The sequence below is a fragment of the Dendrobium catenatum genome, unplaced genomic scaffold (genome assembly GCF_001605985.2).
Source record: "Dendrobium catenatum unplaced genomic scaffold, ASM160598v2 original_scaffold_144855, whole genome shotgun sequence".
Taxonomy (NCBI): domain Eukaryota; kingdom Viridiplantae; phylum Streptophyta; class Magnoliopsida; order Asparagales; family Orchidaceae; genus Dendrobium; species Dendrobium catenatum.
Genome location: NW_021463285.1, coordinates 1,097,709 through 1,120,607, shown reverse-complemented (window position 1 = coordinate 1,120,607; position 22,899 = coordinate 1,097,709). Strand labels below are relative to the sequence as shown.

Genomic DNA, 22,899 nt, shown 5'->3' with positions numbered 1-22,899 from the left:
ATACTTATTTACACAAATATTCAAATAAGAAGATTGATTTTTGAAAACAACTACATTATACAAAATATTGATCTTCCTAGCTCAGAAATATACAAAAAAAGGCCATAACAAAATGGATGAAGCTCCTACCATTGTGAGGTTTGGATAGGGGATAATATACACAGCCGTATCCTGCATCAAGGCTGTTACCTTGACTTGAACTCAACCTCTAGACCACAATGAAATCAACCTAAACAAAACTAAAGGGAAGCCCACGTTTAGCTCATATGATTACAAGTCTGTAAATATCTTCTGTCAGTTTCATATGATGTCAATATCTCAAAACTCTAACGAGATTATCATGAGAAATTTAACAAATTCACTGTGAGCAGTGTAAAAACAAGCAAGCTAACCCACATACTATAAAAGCAAATCTAAGTACTCAAAAAACCTTTGAACAAAGAAAGAGCTTGCATTTCATTCAAAGCTCAAATGTTGACATACAACAATTTTACAGATAATAGGGTTACCCTCTTGCTTTTTTTGGTGATTCATCTATTTGATTTTCTCCCTACTTAGACTTTCTGTAGTGGTGCCTTGAAGTTCATATTTCTTTGCACTTATATATACATCAACATGTTCTTTCTAGCTTTTCTCTATAGTTTGTAATTTTTTTCCTTTTTTAATTCTTCTCAGTAAAATGGTTTTCATAAATTGGAATGTTCATACAACAATTCAGATTTCACGCTGGCTTTGAATTAATATCTTATTTTATGCGAACCAACAACATAAGAATTTTTTTCGCTTTTTCAATATCCTGTAAACGATGCCATTGACTTGATGCTCACTACAAAACTATGGCATCAATTTTGCATTTTACCAAAGCAAGATGCGTACTGTTTAAAGCATGTGATTCAACTTCATATTTTAATACTTTACTTGATTTGACTTAGACAAAATATACCTTTAGATTATAAACACTAAATTGCATCACTATATTTTATGTATATTTTTGAAAGAGTTGCATTAGATTTAGGTGATTTAGATATGAAGAATGATGGAGATTTAAATGATCACATTGGTAATGGTTATGGATTTGGAGCGACTGATAAAGATGATAAGATCATATAAGATTTTGCTTTGTTTTATGATTTTGTAATTGCTAATACCTTATTTAAGAAAAGATGTGAACATCTCATGATTTGTAAAAATAAATATTATAAAACTCAATTTGATTATTTTCTTATAAGAAAAATATATCATTTAGATTATGAAGTTATTCCGAGAGAAAATTTTCGTACTCAGCATTGCTTATCAGTTTTGAACTTTAAGATAAAATGGCAGAATATAAAAAATAAAGTAAAATGTTATCCTATGATTAGATAGGGGCATTTAAAAATACCAAAAAAAATATTTTATTTCTTTTAGTAAGATTCAAGATTTTGATATTTTATGACGAAGATAATGTTATGTGAAAAAAATAACAAGTAATATTAAGAATGTTGCAAAGTATATACTTGGAGTATCAAAAGGAAAATCCCTTAATAGTTAAAATAGTTGGTGGAGGAATTAAAATGTGCAAAAAAAGATTAAAAGAAAAATAAGAAGTTTGTTATTAAAATATATTTAGATGTAAAAACTCGAAAAAATTTTAAAGATATAAAGGGGCTCCTAAGAAGTCTAAGAAAGTAATATGTGATGCAAAGAATTTATTTTTTAATGATTTATATAATAGATTAGATATTAACAAGGGTGAAAGACGTATGTATAACATATTCAAGCAAAGAGACGAGAAGTAAGATTTTAGTTGATGTAGAACGGGTAGGAAGATTTGAATTCTATGGGTCTTGAAGAGCAAATCGAGGGGTCTAAACAGCAGCTTTTGACTCTTAGAAATCTTGGACAGCAACTCTTCTTCCAACACAGCAGCTAGAGGTCTTCCAAGGGCTGAAGAAGAATGGTGGACAGCAGTTTTCCTCTTCCAGATCAGCAATTTTTAGAACTTCCAAGAGGTGTGGATGCAGCTTTGAATTAATATCTTATTTTATGCGAACAAACAACATAAGAATTTTTTTCACTTTTTCAATATCCTGTAAACGATGCCATTGACTTGATGCTCACTACAAAACTATGGCATCAATTTTGCATTTTACCAAAGCAAGATGCGTACTGTTTAAAGCTTGTGATTCAACTTCATATTTTAATACTTTACTTGATTTGACTAGACAAAATATACCTTTAGATTATAAACACTAAATTGCATCACTATATTTTATGTATATTTTTTAAAGAGTTGCATTAGATTTAGGTGATTTAGATATGAAGAATGATGGAGATTTAAATGATCACATTGGTAATGGTTACGGATTTGGAGCGACTGATAAAGGTGATAAGATCATATAAGATTTTGTTTTGTTTTATATTTTTGTAATTGCTAATACCTTATTTAAGAAAAGAGGTGAACATCTCATGATTTGTAAAAATAAATATTATAAAACTCAATTTGATTATTTTCTTATAAGAAAAATATATCATTTAGATTATAAAGTTATTCCGAGAGAAAATTTTTGTACTCAGCATTGCTTATCAATTTTGAACTTTAAGATAAAATGACAGAATATAAAAAATAAAGTAAAATGTTATCCTAGGATTAGATAGGGGCATTTAAAAAATACCAACAAAAATATTTTATTTTTTTGTTTTATTTTTTAAGTAAGATTCAAGATTGTAAGATTTTGATATTTTATGACGAAGATAATTTTATGTGAAAAAAATAACAAGTAATATTAAGAATGTTGCAAAGTACATACTTGGAGTATCAAAAGGAAAAGCCCTTAATAGTTAAAATAGTTGGTGGAGGAATTAAAATGTGCAAAAAAAGATTAAAAAAAATAAGAAGTTTGTTATTAAAATTGATTTAGTTGTAAAAACTCGAAAATTTTTGAAAGAAATAAAGGGGCTCCTAAGAAGTCTAAGAAAGTAATATGTGATGCAAAGAATTTATTTTTTAATAATTGATATAATATATTAGATATTAAGAAGAGTGAAAGACGTATGTATAACATAGTCAAGCAAAGAGACAAGAGAAGTAAGATTTTAGTACAGGTGAAATGAATTAAGAATGAAGATAAAAAGGTATTTTTATTACAAAAAAAATATTCAACATAGGAGGATGAAATATTTTGAAAAGTTTTTCAATGAACATAGTGATAATACGATTGAATTTAGTGACCTTAGCACTTGTACTATATAAAAATAGATATTTTTGTTTTTATCATCGTATTAGTAAAACTGGAGTTAAAGAGACTTTAAAGAAAATGAAGGTAGAAAAGTTGTTGGACCTGATAATATTCTAATAGAAGTGTCGAAATGTTTAGGAGATATAGGAACTTCTTCGCTTATGAAACTTTATAATATTATTTTAAAGACTAAGAAGATGCAAGATGAGTGGAGTGTGTTGGTTCATATTTTTAAGAATAAAGGTGATGCACAAAAGTGTGCGAATTATGAAGGAATTAAGTTAATGTGTCATACATTAAAACAATGGGAGGGAGTTATCGAGCATAGTTTACAATGTGATACTAAGGTTTCTCAATATCAATTTGGATTCATGTCGGGTAGGTCTACAATGGAAGTAATACATTTATTGAGAAGTTTGATGGAGAAGTACAGAGAGAATAAGACGGATCTTCATATTATATTTATTGATTTAAAGAAAGCATATGATAAAGTTTCAAGAGAAGTACTATGGAAAGCTCTAGAAAAGAAGTTAATAATGCTTATATTCAAGTCATTAAGGATATGTATGCAGGTGTTGTTACTTGTGTTCAAACACAAGGTGATTTGACTAAGTATTCTCCTAATTCAGTTGGATTACATCAAGGATTAGCTTTAAGCTCATATCTTTTTGCTTTAGTCATGGACATTCTTACTAGACATTTGCGAGTGGTATACCCCGTTGTATGCTTTTTGCTAATGATATTCTTCTTGTTGGTAAAACTAAAGAGGGAGTTGAAGGAAAACTTGAATTATGAAGGCTAACCTTAGAGTCTAAAGGTTTTTTATTCGAGTAGATCTAAAAACAAATACATGGAGTGCAATTTTAGTAATAATAGTAGGGGGATTGTGATTTAGGGCGATGAAGTCATTTAAAAGAGTATGTGTTTTAGATATATGGGATCTATTGTTCAAAGTGATGGTGAAATAGATGGGATATTACTAGTAGAATTCAAGTTGGATGGTTGAAGTGAAGGAATGCATCATGCCTGTTGTGTGATAGAAGAGTACCACTCAAACTTAAGGGAAAATTCTATAAGATAGTGGTGAGACCTGTAATGCTTTATGGCACAGAATATTGGCCATTAAAAGAGAAGCATAAAATTAAGTATTGTAGAGATGAAGATTCTCAGATAGATAAGTGGCTTTACTCGTAGAGACAGAATGCAAAACGAGTATATACGTGAAAAGGTTGGAGTAGCTCCAATGGCAGATAAGATTAGAGAGAGTCACCTTAGATGATTTGGTCACATAACAAGTCGAACTTCCGATGAACTGGTTAGGATAGTAGATGTATTAGAATTGGCCTATGTGAAGAAAGGTAGAGGTAGACCTAACAATATTTGGTTAGAAAGTATTAGAAACGACATTTTTTATTAAGTTTAAATGAGAATTTAACTCTTAACAAGACAAAATGGAGAAAAATAGATTCATGTTGTCAACCAAATGTAGTGGGATAAAAGCTTGATGTTGTTATTATTATTATTATAGATATGTAGAATGAAGAGTTAGTAACTCCTATAATTGATTTAATCCTTTCATTTTTTTTCCCTATACACTAACAAGAAATATAGCACAAGTATCTTCCCTTTAGCCTCTTCATGGATGTTGGAGAAGAGCTTTGCTATAAATTAAAATAGGCTGTTCTAAAAATACGATGTTTGAAAATCAGTTGTGGAATAATTTGACTGGAGAATTTCGAAATGATGAAGAAAATCTTAGATAAGACAAACACAATACAGATTACGAACCCTATGTTAAATCCTTGGGGCATGAACTCATAATTCTAAACTTGAAAGGTTTAACTGGCACTTGAAGATAGTGGGCAAAGTGATCAGCAAGTGGAGCAAAATTTACATGAAATGAAATTTATTCAAAGAGTTAATTATTGACCATAAAGTACAGAAAAGGGGAAAGAAGGGGCTGGATCCAACAAAATCATAATGATATGTTGTTATTCCCATCAGAAAACAAATTCAATAAGTTGTATGAATTCAAAGGTAGCTCATGTTAGATCAAATTTGATTTCTAAAGGAAAGTCTAGCTTGCCGCTGTGCCACAATAAATGGCATGCCAACCAATACAACACATATGCAGTTGGAAAGGGGCTGGCCTAAAGTAACTTGATAAAATTTGCTATAAATATTTATGTAAAATAGGTCTTATACCTCAAGTAAAACTTAGTAGAAAATAGAAATGAATCAAATTAAATAGGTACTTACAAACTCAACCCAAAAAGGATACAAAAGTGATGTAAAAATGATGAAGTCAAGGCATTGTTGTTGTTGATGATAATGGAACTTTTTCCTTGGTGCATTTCATCAAATTCGTGTTAAAAATGCTAAATTTCGTAAATGCTAAATCTTCTCTTTGATATACTCTATAAGCATATTCCATAGAAATACGATATACATAAAATTAGATTGTCTCTATGAATTGTCCAAAGGTCAAGGGCTCAAATTCCTTCAAAAACTTTAAATGAAGTTTAACCATCAAAGAGAATATAAAAAATACATAGCAGTACAATTTCTAAGAAAAATAAAATTTGTTAAATATATCATGCCTATTTTGCCCCGGAAAATTGCTAAACTCTACATTTTCTCCATTATTTGGGGACATCCCCAATTTGTTCCATGTAATGTTCACTGCATACATGGAAATTGGTCATTACTTGATTGAAATATCATAGCACAACTATGCTCAAATTTGTGTATACTAACTCGTGATATCCAGCTCGACATAGTAATTCATCTCCATATCCACTGAGAACAATTGATGAGATATATAAACGCGTTTATTTCTAAATAAATTGCATACCTCGAAATTTCAGCATCAAATACAGTAAAAAGAAGCCATTCCAGACAATGGGAAAAATGACGCTTTTCTGCTGATAAATATGCCAACCTTAAAGCTTCTTCACTTTTATCCCTCTAACATAAAGTAACAAAATGCAAAAAGTTAGAAACTATGGAAACAACATGCAGCATAAAAGAGAATAGAAAGTTTCTACATGTCATTTTATATGCTCACTAATTCAAGTGAAGTATTTCATTCCGGTCAAAAAACTTTTAATAGTTTAACCAAGAACATTAAAGACTTTAGAATGCAAGAACAACGAAAACCAATTTATTTAAAGTTTAAGAACCACAATTCATAAACGCTCAATACATAGTTTCATCATTAGAAGAAAATGTACATTAGCACATAAAGCTAACAAGAGAGTAGCATTAAGAAAAAAATACTATTTCAAGTAAGGTATACAACTAATGTTTCAATAAAAACAAGCGAAAGTTGAAATTGAGGAAATGTCCAATCAAATTCTTTAATTAAACACTTTCCATGAAATAGGACCAGAGACTAACCAGGTATCCTACATTCCTACCACATAAAGTACCCATAAGCAATGTATTGTAAGAAACTGTGCAGAGATTTTACAAAAATATTATGATTCCTTCTTTTCGCTAGTAGAAGCCATAACAATTAAGGACCACAAAGAACCATGGTGAATTCTTCATTAGAATTTTGAGAAGATCTCTGCATAACGTTATAAGGAACAAGGACACGTTTATAATATCATATATAAGGGTAACCATTGTTTAGGACATTCATTTATCTACTTACACTTTACATATTATATTATTCCCTAACATAAAACTATACCATCTATCTCCTTCATTTGATCAAACGAAGTACCAGAAGTCCGTGTGAGGTATAAGAGAGAACATATGTAAGCCCTATTTAATATCCATCATACAAATATGATAATTATTTCTAATTCAGGGAGTCACATTTCCCACTAGTATTTCATCATTCCCTACCTATTCTTTTACAAAGCCAAATCAAACTTATTTGGTATCTTATCACTCTGTAATACTCAATTTTTCAAGATAGTGAAGTTGTCAAACTCGATGAATGGGAAGTGAACAACCAAGAAGGGTTGTAAATTGTCACTGAACTGTTGGAGGAACTCAAAGAAGAAGCCACACTCAGGCAGAAAGAAGTGAAGGGAATGATGGAAAAGTATTACAGCTCCCACGTCAACCTAGTGATCTTGTCCTGAAAAAGGCAAATATAGTTGCTCGTCACTCGATACACAGCAAGCTGGTGAACACATGAGAAACCCCAACATCATTAAAGCACAGATCGATCTAGGTGCCTAGCAGTTGTAAACGCAAAATAGAACGGAATTGTCGAGAACATGGAATGCCGACAACCTTAAGATCTTTTACCTATGAAAGGAAACCATGTCCTCTTGTACCACTACTTATATTTTTACAAAAAAATAATAATAATAAAAGATTCTCCATCTTTATATTTTGCTTTTTGCATAAGTGAGTTCAACATGAGTAAAACGAGAACATTCAAGAAAATCCTCAAAAAAATACTCGAGGAACTTGCATTCCATTGATACCTAAAATATAAGGACTTGCTCATGAAGGACAATCGCCCAAACACTCAGGGAACTCAGGGCGCAGAGGCTTAATGCATAGGTGACACCTCGACTTTGGCGAGAACTTGATAAAATTCAAGAAAGAAATTCAACCTAGGTACACGATTCTACAATAAGCAAGTGTGACCAACTACGGTGGAAACAAGCTGAGTTTCACACATGCTTAAGCTAAAGAGTAAGTCAAACTACTCCTTATAGGACAACCAAGGTCCCGAGCCAATCAAGACCTAAAGAAGAGCTAAATCCCTCAAGTGAATGAAACTCGTCGCTTAAGTAAGGTCCACTCCTTATTCCCTATCGAATAACTACGGCAAGTAACATTTAAATCTGAAAAAAATTATCCTAGCAAGTTCACCCTTTCAAGAAAAAAAATTTGAAAATACCTAGAAAATAATAATAATAAAACAAAAGCACGCAAAGTCACTCATTCGCTTCTTCAAAGGTACCCTTAACAATCAAACTCGTCGTCAAACTCCCTGACCAAATCACCTAGCCACTATCGACCGACTCCTCCCTTACAACAAGATACACAATTAGTAGAATGCGAGTCCTCTATAGATGGAAAGTCTTAAATGTCTCGACACTCTAGGAATCAACAAGTACCTAAGTGATTAGCCTTATGACACAACTCCCCCCTTTTATGACAAGATCTACAAATGTGTAGCATGCGAGTGTCATATAGTCAACGAGTCTTGGTAGTTACTACCCCCGCAAAGTCCATGAGTTTGGTGAAATGCGAGGCCCACTAAAGGCGACTTCGCATATAAATGACGAGCTCACTCTCTTTAAAGTTGTAGCCAACTTGCATATTTGAAAAAAAAACCACAACTATAACATCATATGGCGAGATGAAAACTTAGTCAAATTACAAAAAGTGGCAAGCCTCCTCGCCACTTGATCTCCAAAAAAAATCATGTTGAGCAGTTGAACTTAAGCACACAACTTAGCGAGTTCAAGTACATCTAGTCGCCTCAATTTCAAGAACCATTACTGCTTGTTATCTCTAATGAACTAGGTACAAAGCAAGTTCAAAGACGATACATCTAGTTGCACTTGCCTATAATGACGAGTTCACCAAGACACATCATGTTCGTCTAAACTTACTCAGGCTAAAACTCATATACAAGTTATGCATCATATTAATTTTCTACAGTTATCGTGCCAAAAAAACTTGGTGATTATTATTATTATATATCGAGCGACCATCCTTAAAGTTATAGTTTAACTTCTCTCACTTGTCATGAGTGATTGCCCTTATTGTCTTTATTTCCCCCACTTACTTTGTTCTCATATACTATTAACTCGCTCTACAAATAACTGTAAAGATAGCTTATGGGTGAGCGCCCTCGTGCTAACCTATCGAAGGGTGAGTATCCATACTATTAAGTTATCATTCAAAAACAAGTGCATGCATACATATGAGCAAGTATGTAGGAAAGCGAGTTCAACATTTATAGAAAAAATGAAATAAATGACAAAGCAAGTATAAAACAAAATTTTCATTCATTCATTTATATTTGTAATTACATTTACACTCGACCACTACGCCCAATCTTTTTATAAAAAAAAATACATAACTAAAAAATTACAAGTGATGAGCGAGTACAACTCACTTACTAGTCGCACTTACACCATCACTTTCCTCACTATCGCTAAACTCTTCAAAAAATCACTTATGGTGTTGGAACCTTGAAGTTACCTTGCCTTCAGCTATGAGCTTCCTCAAATAGTACTCGATTCTGGCGTAACAGCACCCACCAAGGATTTCATAGTACTCTCCTCCAGACATAAAACACTCGAACTCTTTCAGCTCGACAATCATCGCCTCTGTCTACTCCTTCACCTTCATGAATGATATCACCAAAGCATTCGTCGATTCTAACTCGAATTTATGTTTCTCCATAATACTTAGCAAACTCGTCCTATAAGATGCTCACCTTCTTCGCAACCTCTAGCTTCTCCTTTCTTGTAAATCGAGACCACGGACGTAACCTTCCTTCATGATGAATCTGGCGGTGAGCAAGACAAAAAACAATCTATCATGGTTGCCTAAGTAAGCTCATCGCAGAAAAACTGATCTTCTTTGGAGTAAGCTTCTTTAGGTGTGAGTCTAAACCCAGTGTCAAAAAAGAACTTGTCTTGGTCAAAACACCACCTTGACATTTTTGCTTGAGCCTTTCCTCTCCCTCATCGCCCTCCAACGAGCTCAACTCGTCCTCGTGCAATAAGTCACTGATTGATTCCTCATAGGACTCAGAACGTTTGACAAAGTTCATTCCCTTTCCAACCACAGTAGCAACTCGACTCCTTTGCTTGGTTCTCACCTGAGCCGCAACCTTATCTATTGTGATTCCCTTTGTGGGATGAGCTTGATGCTCCTTGTGTGCCTTCACTATAGTGATGCCCTCCGCAGCATCTTTCTTCGCTTTTTTGGGAGGAGGCACCTCCCATCCGATAGACTTGGCACGTTCCTCAGCAGGCGACACCCATTTCTTCTCTATAGGTTTCACCACATACTTGGCAATGGCCTTTAAGGTCGTGAAGTCATGGGGAAATTCAAAACCACCTACTTTCTCTGCATGAGAAAAACACAGTCCCATTAAGCCGAGTAAAAAACTTTAAAAATTTTCTCAAGAAAGGCAAGGCGACTATTTATTAAAACTCCTAAAGACACTCAAATAAGCAACGTGTTGGACGACAATGAGTAGCTCACCCATGATAACCACCAGGAATCCCTCCTCTTCTTCGTGAATGTGACTGGACAAGTTGGCACCATCTAGAGGACCACACTCTGGGTGACCATGAACTTCGCCTTCCAGTGACATAATTTATTCATCAGTCTAACCACCTTCATCATGATTTACAAGAACTGAACGCTAAAATGCCTTCGCAGAGAAAATATTCTGAAATAGGCTCAGCTTACATGACAAAGTTGTTCTCACGTAGGTATGAAGAGAAGCATATTATATTCACCATTGAGTTTGGCAGCAACTGTGCCGAGAAGATCCACTAATAGTTCCAACACCTCAACTAGCTCAACGCACAGCGAGAAACTCATCCCCAAGACAAAGTGATCACTGGGACCGACTAGCTCATCATCAAGGAATGGGTTAATGCACTCACTGCTCATCGTCGACCTAACCATGAATTGCCATATGAGTAGCAGTAGGCCTTGAAGACGAGCTCTGCATATTTGTCCGATGACCGTGAACCTAGCAAGAGTAACAACTCAAAAAAGGTAAATAACAAATATTTGAAATTTTTGGTTTAAACATATTTGCATGTGTTATGAAGTGTTTTATTGCTTGAAATGCTTGGTCGTACTTTAGAATGAGTCCCAAGTGTTGTGTGCGAATGTGAGAATGTCACATTTGGAGCTCCCCAATGTCGCATGTTAAAGCACAACGGCGTTGCACTCAGCCAAAGTGCCAGAAAGTGACATTGTGACGCAATGCTCTTAGTTTGCTAAAGATTTTTTAGCATCGTACCACCCGGATTGAGCACCACAACGCTAGGCCATTATGAGGATTTTTAAATATTTTAAAATCCATTTTCTCTGATCATTTGAGCACCGAGCCAACCAAAGAGGAGGGAGAATGAGAGATTTTTAGAGAGAGAAAGTTTGTTTTGAGCTGCTTCGAGCCAATTTTACCTGTCGGGCCAATTGAGAAAGTTGTTCGGAGTGAGATGAGTCACATTTTGCCTATCTCTGTTTTCAAAAATTCGACGGTTTTTTTGAATTTATCAGTTAAATTATATTTCCGTTAGCAAAAAATGTGTATAACTTTGCACTTGTAAAACTTTCATCACGTAACTTTTTATATGTTATTGAGATCGAGATTATGAATGTTTTGAGTATTTTCTGAAAATTTTTTACTATGCATTTTAGAATTTGTGTGGTTTTTATTGAACAGAAAATAATCTAGACTTTGAAAAATAGTGCTTTAGCACGATTTGAAGTTTTGAAATGATGTTTTATGCAATCCTTTGTAATTAGGTTATATTTTGAAACTATGCATTTTGACTGTACATTTGACCCAATAAGTATTATATTTAAGTATATTATTATACAAGCTTTGAGAATGAAAATGAATGTGTGATTTAGTAATAGATGGTTGCTATTGTTTTTATTGTAATGTGTGAAAGGTAAAGACTGGTTGATCCATTGGTTCGAGATTGATTGACCTGTACAGGATGGTTGGCCAACAGGCTTTCCTTAAAATACTATGGTTTCATGTTATCTGATACAATGATACAACAATTTTAGAGCAACGATTGAGAGTTATAAGGAGATGATTATTGCACCGACGGTTAAAGAGTGATAAGTCTGTTTATTGTGCCAATGATTTACTAATATTGATATTATATTAAAAACACCATAATAGCCATGACTTTTTACTTAATTAATATGACTACTTAAATACATGTTCATATTCATTATTACTGTAAGAATTACTATTATAGCATTAATGTATTGTTACAACTACAAAATTTACTAGTACTGATATGGACGCTGAAACTGTTATGGATACTCCTACTAACTTACTATATTGTATGGATAACTAATACTGACCGAGCATGTATGATAATGATAGACTCACTAGATACATAGCATTTGTACACCCTTATATGATTTCACTACATTAATATGATTTTGACAGTCTCTACCGATGATTTGGTTTTATTGCTTTATACGATTTCTCTACTGATTGATAGTCTTGATACAACGATTGCTTTATAGATTTGAAACCTATTGATTTATTGGATTTCGTATCGTACTAAATTTTGCTACTGAATATGATTTTCACTATTTTTGCATTGATTCAATGATCATATGAATGTCATTGTTATGCTTTGATTCTTAACATGCATATTACTCCTTTGTCGCGCTTTGAATTTAGTTATAGGTTTTAATATGACATGTTGGGCTAATTAGCTTATTATATGTGGTTAAATGATTTCATATCAGGGCAAGGGAGCAGGAGCGAGAGATTGATCAAGATTCTTCAAATTCAATTTCTTTTATTAGTTATTCTTTTGTACTTAAGGATTTAAAAATACATGATATGATTAATGATTCCTGAGTATTTTATATAATTTTTGGAGTAATGAATATAGACATATATTGATGTTTTGAATTATAGAAATTATTTTCGTTGTTTATGACTGATAGATGATATTTAGACAGCTTTGATGTTGTTATTAAAAGAAAAAAAAATAATTCTTCCAAATTAGATTATGGGGCGTGATAGCAAGTCCTCTGCAAACATATCAGCACACTTTCAGAGAGAAGCTATGACAAAAGCCCAGGTCTCCAACAAGCAAAAGCAAGAGCGAGTGGGAATCTCAAGCAAAATCTCGTGAGCTTGTTTTTGGTAACCTTGTTTCCACCATAACCCGGAGGCTTTCCATGCAATTTTCAGCATTTTTTAATGTCATTTTTTAGAGTAATTTCACCATAAACTGCCTTTGAAAGAAAGAATTTGTCCTTCTTTAGAAGAAGAGTCTATATTAAGTCACTTATCTTGGAGTTTGATGATTGTTATGGCAGATATTTCAAAGACAAAAGCATCGAGCACTATTGTCCTTTTTCTTCTTCAATTTGAATATGAGAGAAAATCTCATTTAGTGACGATAGGTTTTCTCTGCTTAAAATGTCGACACAAACTTGATCGAAGTCATTATTGTCCTGCAAGGAACTCAAACACCCATTATCTTTCCACAATTTTTTGTAGAATTAGCGCTCCATCGCAGCATGTCATCTTGATCTTAGTAATAGCATAGTTTAAGCGAATAAATCTTCATCATGCAAAAGTATTCAATAATAGGAAGGTTACCTTGCTTGGTTGTTAAGATCTTAGTTTTAATCTCGTAGATCAAGGCAACATCTACACTTTTGAGTATATTTGTTTGATGGCATACCAATTTTCTTTTGTGGTAGACAAAAACATATGGCCTACTGCTTTTTGGCATTTTAGTACTCCACAATCATGTCATGATCATGGAATCAACTTCATCTCAAAATACAAATTTTGGTCTTTCGATTTCAAAAGAGGATCCACAAGGTGATGAATTTTGTCCATTTCCGTTAGAAAGGTCTTCAGAATTCGATACCACTTAAGGTAGTGTTAAGAAAATCTTTAGAGAAAGAGATGTTTCTTGAATCTACTTTCTCTTTCTTGGATGGCTGCTCCAAGAGAAAGAAGAGAAGGGGAGAGAGGAAGAGAGATCAAAAAATTATCTTTATTCCTTCTCGCTATACAAAAGAAATACAAATCACCAATATTTATGCTGAAACAACCTAAAGAGGTAAAAAAAGTAAAATTGAAACTAACATACAAATTTGACTAAATACTAACAATCTCCATATTGGTCCAATTTTACTATGTATAACAAAGAAAAGCCTCCACCAGATGGTCGTCTGCTTCTCCTTCGCCTGTTGTTCACAAAGAAAGCACAGAAAAGCTTCTCCTCCGGTTACCAACTCTTCCTCCACATGTTGTCCGCAAAGAACAACCAAGAAAAGCCTTCCCCCTTCCCTGTCAGTTGCCTCTTCTTCCTCCACCTATTTGCTCGTACCAGTGCCTGCTGCTACGTCCTAGCCCGCTTCCAATCCCATGAGCCTGTCTCCCGCGCCTGGCTCAAACTCCCGCACGATCTCCTCTCTCATGCGGCCTTCTCTCATTCGGCTTGCCTCTTGCGACCCAGGCCCCGTCCCCCACACTCCCATGCCTGGCCTAACCGTCCCCACTACACCAGCTCTCGTGCTCCCACAACTAGCCCATTCTCCTACATGACCGTGTGAACGAGGCCTTCTTCCATGCCTTGCCCGAGCCCAGAAAACTTTCCCCCACTGCTCAAATCGACACGAAGTTGCATGTCTAAGCAAGTAGCCCATTGACCTCGCTGCGCACGACTCACACACGCACACGTGTGGCCTGCTTCTTCCGCCCACGTATGTCCCACCCATGCACCCACACGACACACTCACACTCGAAACACTTTTTCTGCCATCTTTCAGCCCGCTCACGTACCCGCGAGTCACGCCGGCACTCACAAGCGACCCAGGCCTGCGGAGCCTTGTCTTCCGTCTCCACGCTAGTGTGACGTGACATCCCACGCAACCTGTCTGTGCCCACAACACCAACGTGCGACCTGGTCCTCTGCATGCAGCCCACATGTACCCTTGCGTGCATCTGGCCTCCTTACTCCAGCACCAGATCGATCCTGCTCCGATTGAATCGACCACTGCCTTTTTTTATTACAAGAGACATTCCTCCTTCCTCTTGATCTTTTTGACTAAGCTCTGATATAAATTGTTAAGAAAATCTTTTGAGGAAGAGATGTTTGTTGAATCTACTTGCTCTTTCATAGATGGCTGCTGAGCTGCTCCAAGAGAAAGAAGAGAAAGGGGAGAATAGAGGGAGAGAGCTCAGAGATTTTTTTATTTCTTCTCACTATACAAAACAAATACAAACCACCTTTATTTATACTAAAACAACATAAAGGGGCAACACAGTAAAAAAGAAACTAACATACAAATTGGACAAAATACTAGCACATAGTTTCTTCCATTCAAGCGATATTAGGCTTGTAGTACCTAGAGTTCTCTCTTAATATGATTTTTACTATTCATGATGGTTGACACCTAAGTCAATGAAACCAGACATAATGACAAGAATGAAGAATCACGACAAGAAAGAAGAAAAGAGAGTAAAGGTTGGAAGAATGAAACTCTAACCTCACTCTAATGCCATATAGAAAAGTAGAAATATTAATTTGATTTTGTACAGAGTGTGAAAGTATATGTAGACTTTTTCAAAACTCTTACAATGAAAATAAATCAAAGCTAATTATAAAAAAAGGGAAAAAATTAAAAATAGGAGCCAGCGGCTTGAAAAGGAAATGGAAGCATATGGATTGCAATCTAAAAGCTATAAGAGGATGAATCAAATGGTTAGAAACATTAATCCTAATGCTCAAAATTTTTTGCAAAGATTAATTGATTCGTGGGTCACATGGTCATTCAACAATAGTTTATAAAGTCAATGTAAAGTTAATCCAAAAAAAAAGTTCAAGAATAATAATAATGATGTATTCAAGGATAATTAGAGATACAGACATTGAAAAGGAAATTGAACTACAAAAGAACTACAGATTGCTAGCATTGGATGTACCCTCATATGCAGATATTATCCGCAAAAGAAGCTGAGGATACCTTTCCAAGAAATATAACTAAAGATTGGAAAAGATCATCATTCAGTACCTGAAGAAGATGCCGGAGTAAACAATGTAGAATTGTTTGAGCTTGAGGACATGGCTCATAACATGGAAACTCACTGCCTGAGGTAAATGACATTCTTTGAGAAACACCGACAATGATGCCAGCATTTGGAAGAAGCCCCAGAGGATATACTTCACGATCAAATTCAAGCTCGGGATCCAGCTACAGTGAGAAGAAGCAAAGTTTAAAATAGTTTGAGTTTGTCAAAAAACTAGAAATATGCTTTAATTAATCAAGGGAAGAATAAAAGCCATTCTAACCAATAATAGCTTATGTTTTACAAAAGATCATTTGCTAAATGAACATGCAGGAGGAATATCTTTCTTCGCCTGGTTTGTAAGTATGAAGTGAAAATTTGAATTTTTTTTGCATTTTACATTAAGCATGGAATCAATATTTAAAATTGATATAATATAAGAATAGACAGCAAAGTAAGAAATAACAAGCAAGTTCATGCCTCAAATTAGCAAAGCAGATCTTACTAACAAGGTTTACTTGGTGATGGTGTGAACATTTACAGCTAGTGTAGAAGTTAATGATGACAGACCTCAATCAATACAATATAAAGACTCATAAAGGTCAGGGAAAATAATTCAAAGTCTGAGTATGCATAGTCTTCTAAATTCCAATGATACAGTAGGTCAGAAAGAAAAGTAAGACTTCTGTTTACATTCTGAATAAAAGTTTCTCTACCATTTATAACTCAATAGAATAAAAATGAAATCTTGTGAAATTAACCAATATACTACTATAGTTATGGACTGATTCCTTAAAAACAAGACTCCTTTCCCTAGAAACGGCATTATGCAGAGTTCAAAGTTTATAATAGATGAAGAACCAAGGATATGACAATGTTGAAGAGCTTAGCTTCTTTCAATACAATGCTATTAAGATAGTAATCAAAAAATAGCAAGAAAGCTGTGTGGTGCGGCGCCACTGAGACAGTGGTTCAGGTCAGCAAGTTAGCAATTTAGCTAACATGGCAGTTACTAGGCTACTATCGTTATCAAGCAAACAGTAACCAGAGGCAATCTTCAGGATTTTAGTGCTTTTTTGTTATGTTTTCACAACCCATCTTTATAAAAAGGGCCACTACTTTATCCAAAAACCTTACTTAGTGTTCATGAATAACAGTTGAAGTTTGCCATCAAACCTTGGAAATGTGAAGCATTACTTCATGTCAGTCAAGAACTCGTATGAAGAAATCATGCGAAATAGTCTTGTTCATATCTCTTACCTCTCTTCCTTTTTCACACTAATTTTCTTTACTCCCCTTTTTGTTTGCCTCTAAGTTTTGTGAAAAAAATTCAAATCAAGGACAACAAAGAATTTTTATTGCACCTGCATCAAATATTTTACTGGTAAAGCAATTTTAGACATTTCAAGTATAGAGATAAATAGATAATCAACCCTTGTCCTCCATATTTTTTTAACAAACTTCTTCTCTCAAGTTTTATAGATTATATAAACTAATAATAATAAACCAACAAATGTTTCCCTAGAGCTGTGCATCTTTCATGGTTTGTATCATCTAGAGCACATGTTAAGTTTCAACTTTCAACAATCAGATGACCACATCATTTAGAGTTTGCATAACCTAGACAAGTATACCTAGGCAGATCTTGTAATATGGCAAATAGTGAATGGTCATTTATTTACTCAAGCATACTTAAACAGGTAGCTTAATAACTCACAAACCCAAAATCCACTTTAAGAATGCTAGGTTATAGCGCATTGAAATAATCGCTAAAGAGTCAAATAATCATACAAACAATCACATTAACAGTTAAACATTTAGAATAATAATTACTCTAGCGCAACTTTTGTCAGAGACAAGGTAAATAACTATCATATTTATGCATTAAACTAAGCAAAAGAACATACCCAAAAAAAAGCAAAGGAACATATCGTGTTACACACTCTCCACAAAATAAATATCATCATTCTAATCGGATGTTTAAGTTTCGAGTTATCTCATGCCTCTGACTAGGTTATTGTACTGGCAACTTTCCTGACATCCCTTCTTCGAACACAATGGTTGATGAGGACATCCATAGGATATTTCGGCACACTTACCATCGGAGGGGTCGTCGAGCGACGGCAATGATTCATAGTCTTTATTTTTGATGTTTTATTTTATTCTTGTCATTTATATTTCATGTTTTTCATTTGTACCCCTATGAGGTAGTTAGTGCTTATTATAGCCCAAGGGCAATGTCGTCTTTATGGTTTTTATTTTCGGAAGGCCTATATATAGGCTTAGTCATTGTATTTGAGTTTAGTTTTGATAAATGAAAATTTCGTTGTGATCTCTTATTGAGTTCTTGAGTGAAATTCCCCAAGATCTCTTAGTGAGTTCTTGAGGAAGAGTTTCTTTTCTTCTCCTAGTTGAAGAACCTCCTCCCTCCCCGATTCTCCTACCTCCATATCCCTCCTCAGACTTTTCCCAAGACCCGCCGCCCATTCCCTGCATTCTCTCCCTCAGATTTTCACCACCCAGCCCCTACCCGAGATCACCTACCAGCCTACCACCGGCTGGACCTTCTGCCAGCCCGAAATCCACCTTCCCGCCGTCCCCACTTGGCTCCACCGCCGGCTGGAAACCAGTCCAGCCCGACAGCCATCCTGCCGACCCTCCTCAGATTCCCAGCTTTGCCGCCGGCCCCCCACCATCCTCTGTGAATTTCAAATTCCATGGAGTAATTGACTTTCCTAAGATAGCTTCTCTCTATTTAGGAGGTCATTCATTGGGATTTAATTCAATTTTGAATTTCAAAACCTCTTTCCCTCCATTAGTCCCCTAAATCTGAAACTTTCTTAAATTAAATTAAATCTGAATTTAGAATCAGATTTGATTTTAATTTATTTAATCCCTTGGGCCCCACCCACTTATTTCCGAACCTCTCTCTCTCTCCCTTTTGGCCGGCCACCTCACCCCTCCTGTTTCTCTCTCTACTTGTCACATCACCACCACTTAAACACCTCTTAAATACCTCTCTCTCACAGAGGTGATTTCAATTTTTTTTTTTAAGACTTTATTTCAGATTTCAAAAATCTGAAATTTGAAATCGTTTCTTCCCGCTTTCCCCTAATTAAAATATAAAATTAAGTTTCAGATTTCTTCTCTCCCCCTAAATAACTTCACCTTCAACCCGGAGCAAGGATGCATGGCGGATCCCGAACTTGAAGGCGGACTCGTTTTCGACGTCTACGGAGACATCCACATTCTTCGATCCCCATTCTTCGACGAGGGGTTTGACCACGACGACACCATTGAAGATTACTTGGATCAAATCCTCCCCACCCTTGTGCACGTCATCGACGGTCAATTTTCAGACTACGACTGGACCTTCAACGGACATCCACCCGCTTCCCCACCTTCACCGCCGCCACTTCCCTCGCCACCACTACGGATCGTCTGCGCCATCTACCTTGGAGTGATCTCGTTTCTCGTATGGTTTTTCTTCCTCCGTCAATCCTAGAAGTAGAAGAGTGACTTTGAGCCTCAAGGTGAGACGATTATTTTGTTAACCGTCGGATTCTAGTTGGCTAATCATTTCATTACGTTTGCTTAAGTTGTTATTTTAAGGAACTTGCAAATTTAGTTGTAATGGATTGCCTAATGCATTGTTGACTTCTTAGATCTTTCTTGAGTTTTCAATTTTGAGAAGCTTTAAATTTATTTTATCATTGCTCCAACAAATTTTATTAATTTCTAAAAAAACAATTCCTGGTTTCACATCAATGGCACTTTTAGCTTTTCTTCAATTTAAAATAAAACTTCACACAACAAGAAAATCATTCATAGCTAAGTCAAAATGGCACATGGAAACAAACAAAACTGCACATTGTCATTAGAAGAAAGTTTCAGATTTTGTTTAACAAAAAAAAGGAACAAAATTACACAGATGTTAAGCGTACACGCACAAACAATTTCAGGTTAAAAAATGGCAAAAGCTTAGGAGGTGACACAATAAAGGAACTTTTGGGCAGAAATATTCTAGCAAGAAGAACCAACAATACACATTTAATACCATCAAACAGGTTACAATAAAATAGCAATTATCACGTGGTGGAATGATAATCTCCATATCTAAAAATTATAAAATCAAGTAAGTTTCAAAATACCTGAAAAAAATCCTCCTGTTTAAATGGATCAGCTCCAGGAGATGGATACCAAACCTGCAATGATCAACTTCAATACAAACATTCAATTCCATGGTAACCACTATAGTTTTTATTCTCAAAGGTTCAATGAAGGAGAAATCATACAAGTACACATGCCTTAAGGAAATGAAAGATGAAAACACAATTAAAGTAGGCAAATAAAATTTTACCTGCATACCTCGGTGACCATAGTCTAGCCAAGAGACTTCCTCAATTAGATTTTCTTTCTCTTCTGAATGACCGCAAGTGACCCAAAACAGCTCAACTGAATTTGTTAGTACTTGTTCATGCCCATCATCCAAATCAAGTAATGAAAGCTCCCCATTAGTCCTCAGTATTAAGCATCTTACATTACAAGCAGCACAAATAAGAATCATGTTTAAGCTGGTAAGCTAGCTAAAATCCAAAGTGCATGTACCGTGAAGGCTGATGGCCTAAGATATTTGAAGATGACAAACTGTCCTTCAACTTTCCTCCAATTGTAAGATCGGGTATGAATCGCATGGATGCTGGATGGCTCTTTGCAGTCATAATTGAAAGTTCCCGCACTGTGGAAAGCTGTTTGTCATTCGATTACTTACAAAGATATGGTTTATGATGATCAACTTTCATTTCTAAACTAGCACCTCTGTGAAAATAACTGCTCTGCTGCAATTAAAGAAAAGACCAACAGTGCATTTTCCCAATTACCTGCAAATATGGTGTGCTAGTAGGAGATAACTCTCCTGAGATCTTTACATGGAACATGTGAACATCAAATGGACGATATGTAATGAGTATATAATCTTGGAAAGCATCCATGATAATTGGTTTTCCAAGTAATGGCTTCCGACAAAGTAAGGAGCTCTGGTCAAGATGATATCTTGGGAAAAATAGGAGTTCATACCTACAAGAATTAAACGAACTTCAGTGAAAATAGAAACAGCATCACTCAATATGCAAGTTTAAAAACAAAACAATTCAAAGAATGAGGAGGTATATAACATATAAAACGGTGTCAATTAAACCAAAAAAAGAAAAATAAATTTTTTAAAAGCAAAATAATGAATAAAGTTTGCTACCAAACCTAGTACTGGTGACGCTGTAATTTGCTATAGCAAAAGCAGCTCTTAATGACGACAAAAAAAATGAATCTCAAAGCAAACTAAAAAAAATTATAATGGGGTTAAATCTTAGTGGTGATAATGCTGATGCAATTATCTAGCATAAGAGTGTATGAATATTAGTTATCAATGAAAATTTTTATTTTAGGCAGAGGTTTTATCGCAAACAATTGAAAAGGAAGATGTGACATTCCCTTGCTATACAGAAAATTTAGTAGCACAAAATTTTATTTTAATCCGGTTTTTCCCATAATTGAGCAAGAAAGTATAGTTGTATCACCCCTCAAACACTCAATGCTATTATGAACTAACAATCAACACCTCATTTTGTGTATAAAAATTGAATAAGTAGAATAATAAAAATAATTTAAAAACAAAGTCATTTATTAGGATTTATACTTAAAATAATTAATATTAGAATATCAAGAATCAACCATCACTATTGTGTGTCAGGCATCAAGAAGGAAGACGACAATGCTGCCAAAAAGTCAAGTACTAATGTTGTGCAAGGACATCGGGTTTGATGTTGAGATGGAGTCAGTCATTGATGTTGAGATAATATTGAACAAAGATGACATGTCGAGATAGTGTGGGGCATGATTGTGATTGTAGAAAATATTGGCATCGAGCATTGAGCGTCAATGACAGTACGGCATTGGACTTCGATATTGAGATGATTTGGAAACGTTGATGTTGTGACGGCGTCAAACGTAAATGTTAATTAGCATCAGACATTATTGTGAAACCCTAGTTATGATCTGCCAGATAGGAACAAAAATAGAAATGTTAGCATAATGGGGTATCGAGCTCAAGAGATTGATTTGGGGTTGGAAGAAAAAATAAGAAATTTAATTTATTTTTTTAATGAATAAAATTTTGAAGCACAAGATATTATATTTTAAAAAACCATAAAATATTTAAGACGCGAGAGTCGGATATGAGTGTCCAATTTATTTTTAATATTTTTTAATCGAACACATCTTCAACATGTCCGACACATCAGATGAATGATAGACCTTGAGACATGATGCACCACTTTGTAGTGAAAAACTTTGATTGTGGAACTGATGTTGTGACCCAAAAAGAAATTTTTGGTTAAATAATCGATATAAAAAAAAGATTATGTGAATATCTTACACTTCACCTATAATGAAGCTAAAAGGGTCTACCTGTCATCAATATTTCTTTTTTTGTCGTTTTTGTTTAAAAAATTTGGGACAAAATATCATTGGTCAGAATTTTGTTTTCTTTTTTTTTCAAAAAAAAAAACAAGTTAATTTTTAAAACACAAAAACTTCTAGTTTTTCAAAACACAAACATACAGCCACCCGACCTCCCCCAGTATCACCAACCAGCCCCACGCATGGCCCAGCAATTCTTAACTTTTACCAAAGACAAAAACTGATACCATTTTACAATGATCTTCTTCAGTCTTTGAATCAAATTCGGCCTGCAAGTGGTTTAAGTTTAATCTATACCGGGCATAGCATCATGAAGAAACATTACATTTTACATAATAGGCCATTATGTATTATTTCAACCTTTTACATAGCATTTCAAAAACATTTAACTATTTAAGATCTGTGTTCTCAATGTTTTAGATTCCAATTTCATCCAGATCAACCCTGGTGAAACAGCAT

At 34.7% G+C, this 22,899-nt stretch overlaps 1 protein-coding gene across 2 annotated transcripts in view; it reads right to left on the bottom strand.

Annotated features, from left to right (window-relative positions):
* The window catches only part of LOC110113194 (RAB6A-GEF complex partner protein 1), a 51,527-nt gene that overhangs the window by 14,787 nt on the left and 13,841 nt on the right, over positions 1 to 22,899 (bottom strand). For both annotated transcript variants that reach the window (XM_020845657.2, XM_028692215.1), the window contains exons 8-13: positions 20,847 to 21,042; positions 20,575 to 20,714; positions 20,327 to 20,501; positions 20,118 to 20,171; positions 15,972 to 16,151; positions 6,073 to 6,185 (exon numbers count right to left, since the gene is read on the bottom strand). In XM_020845657.2, the coding sequence (XP_020701316.1) occupies positions 6,073 to 6,185; positions 15,972 to 16,151; positions 20,118 to 20,171; positions 20,327 to 20,501; positions 20,575 to 20,714; positions 20,847 to 21,042 (858 nt within the window). The remainder of the gene's footprint in view (positions 1 to 6,072; positions 6,186 to 15,971; positions 16,152 to 20,117; positions 20,172 to 20,326; positions 20,502 to 20,574; positions 20,715 to 20,846; positions 21,043 to 22,899) is intronic.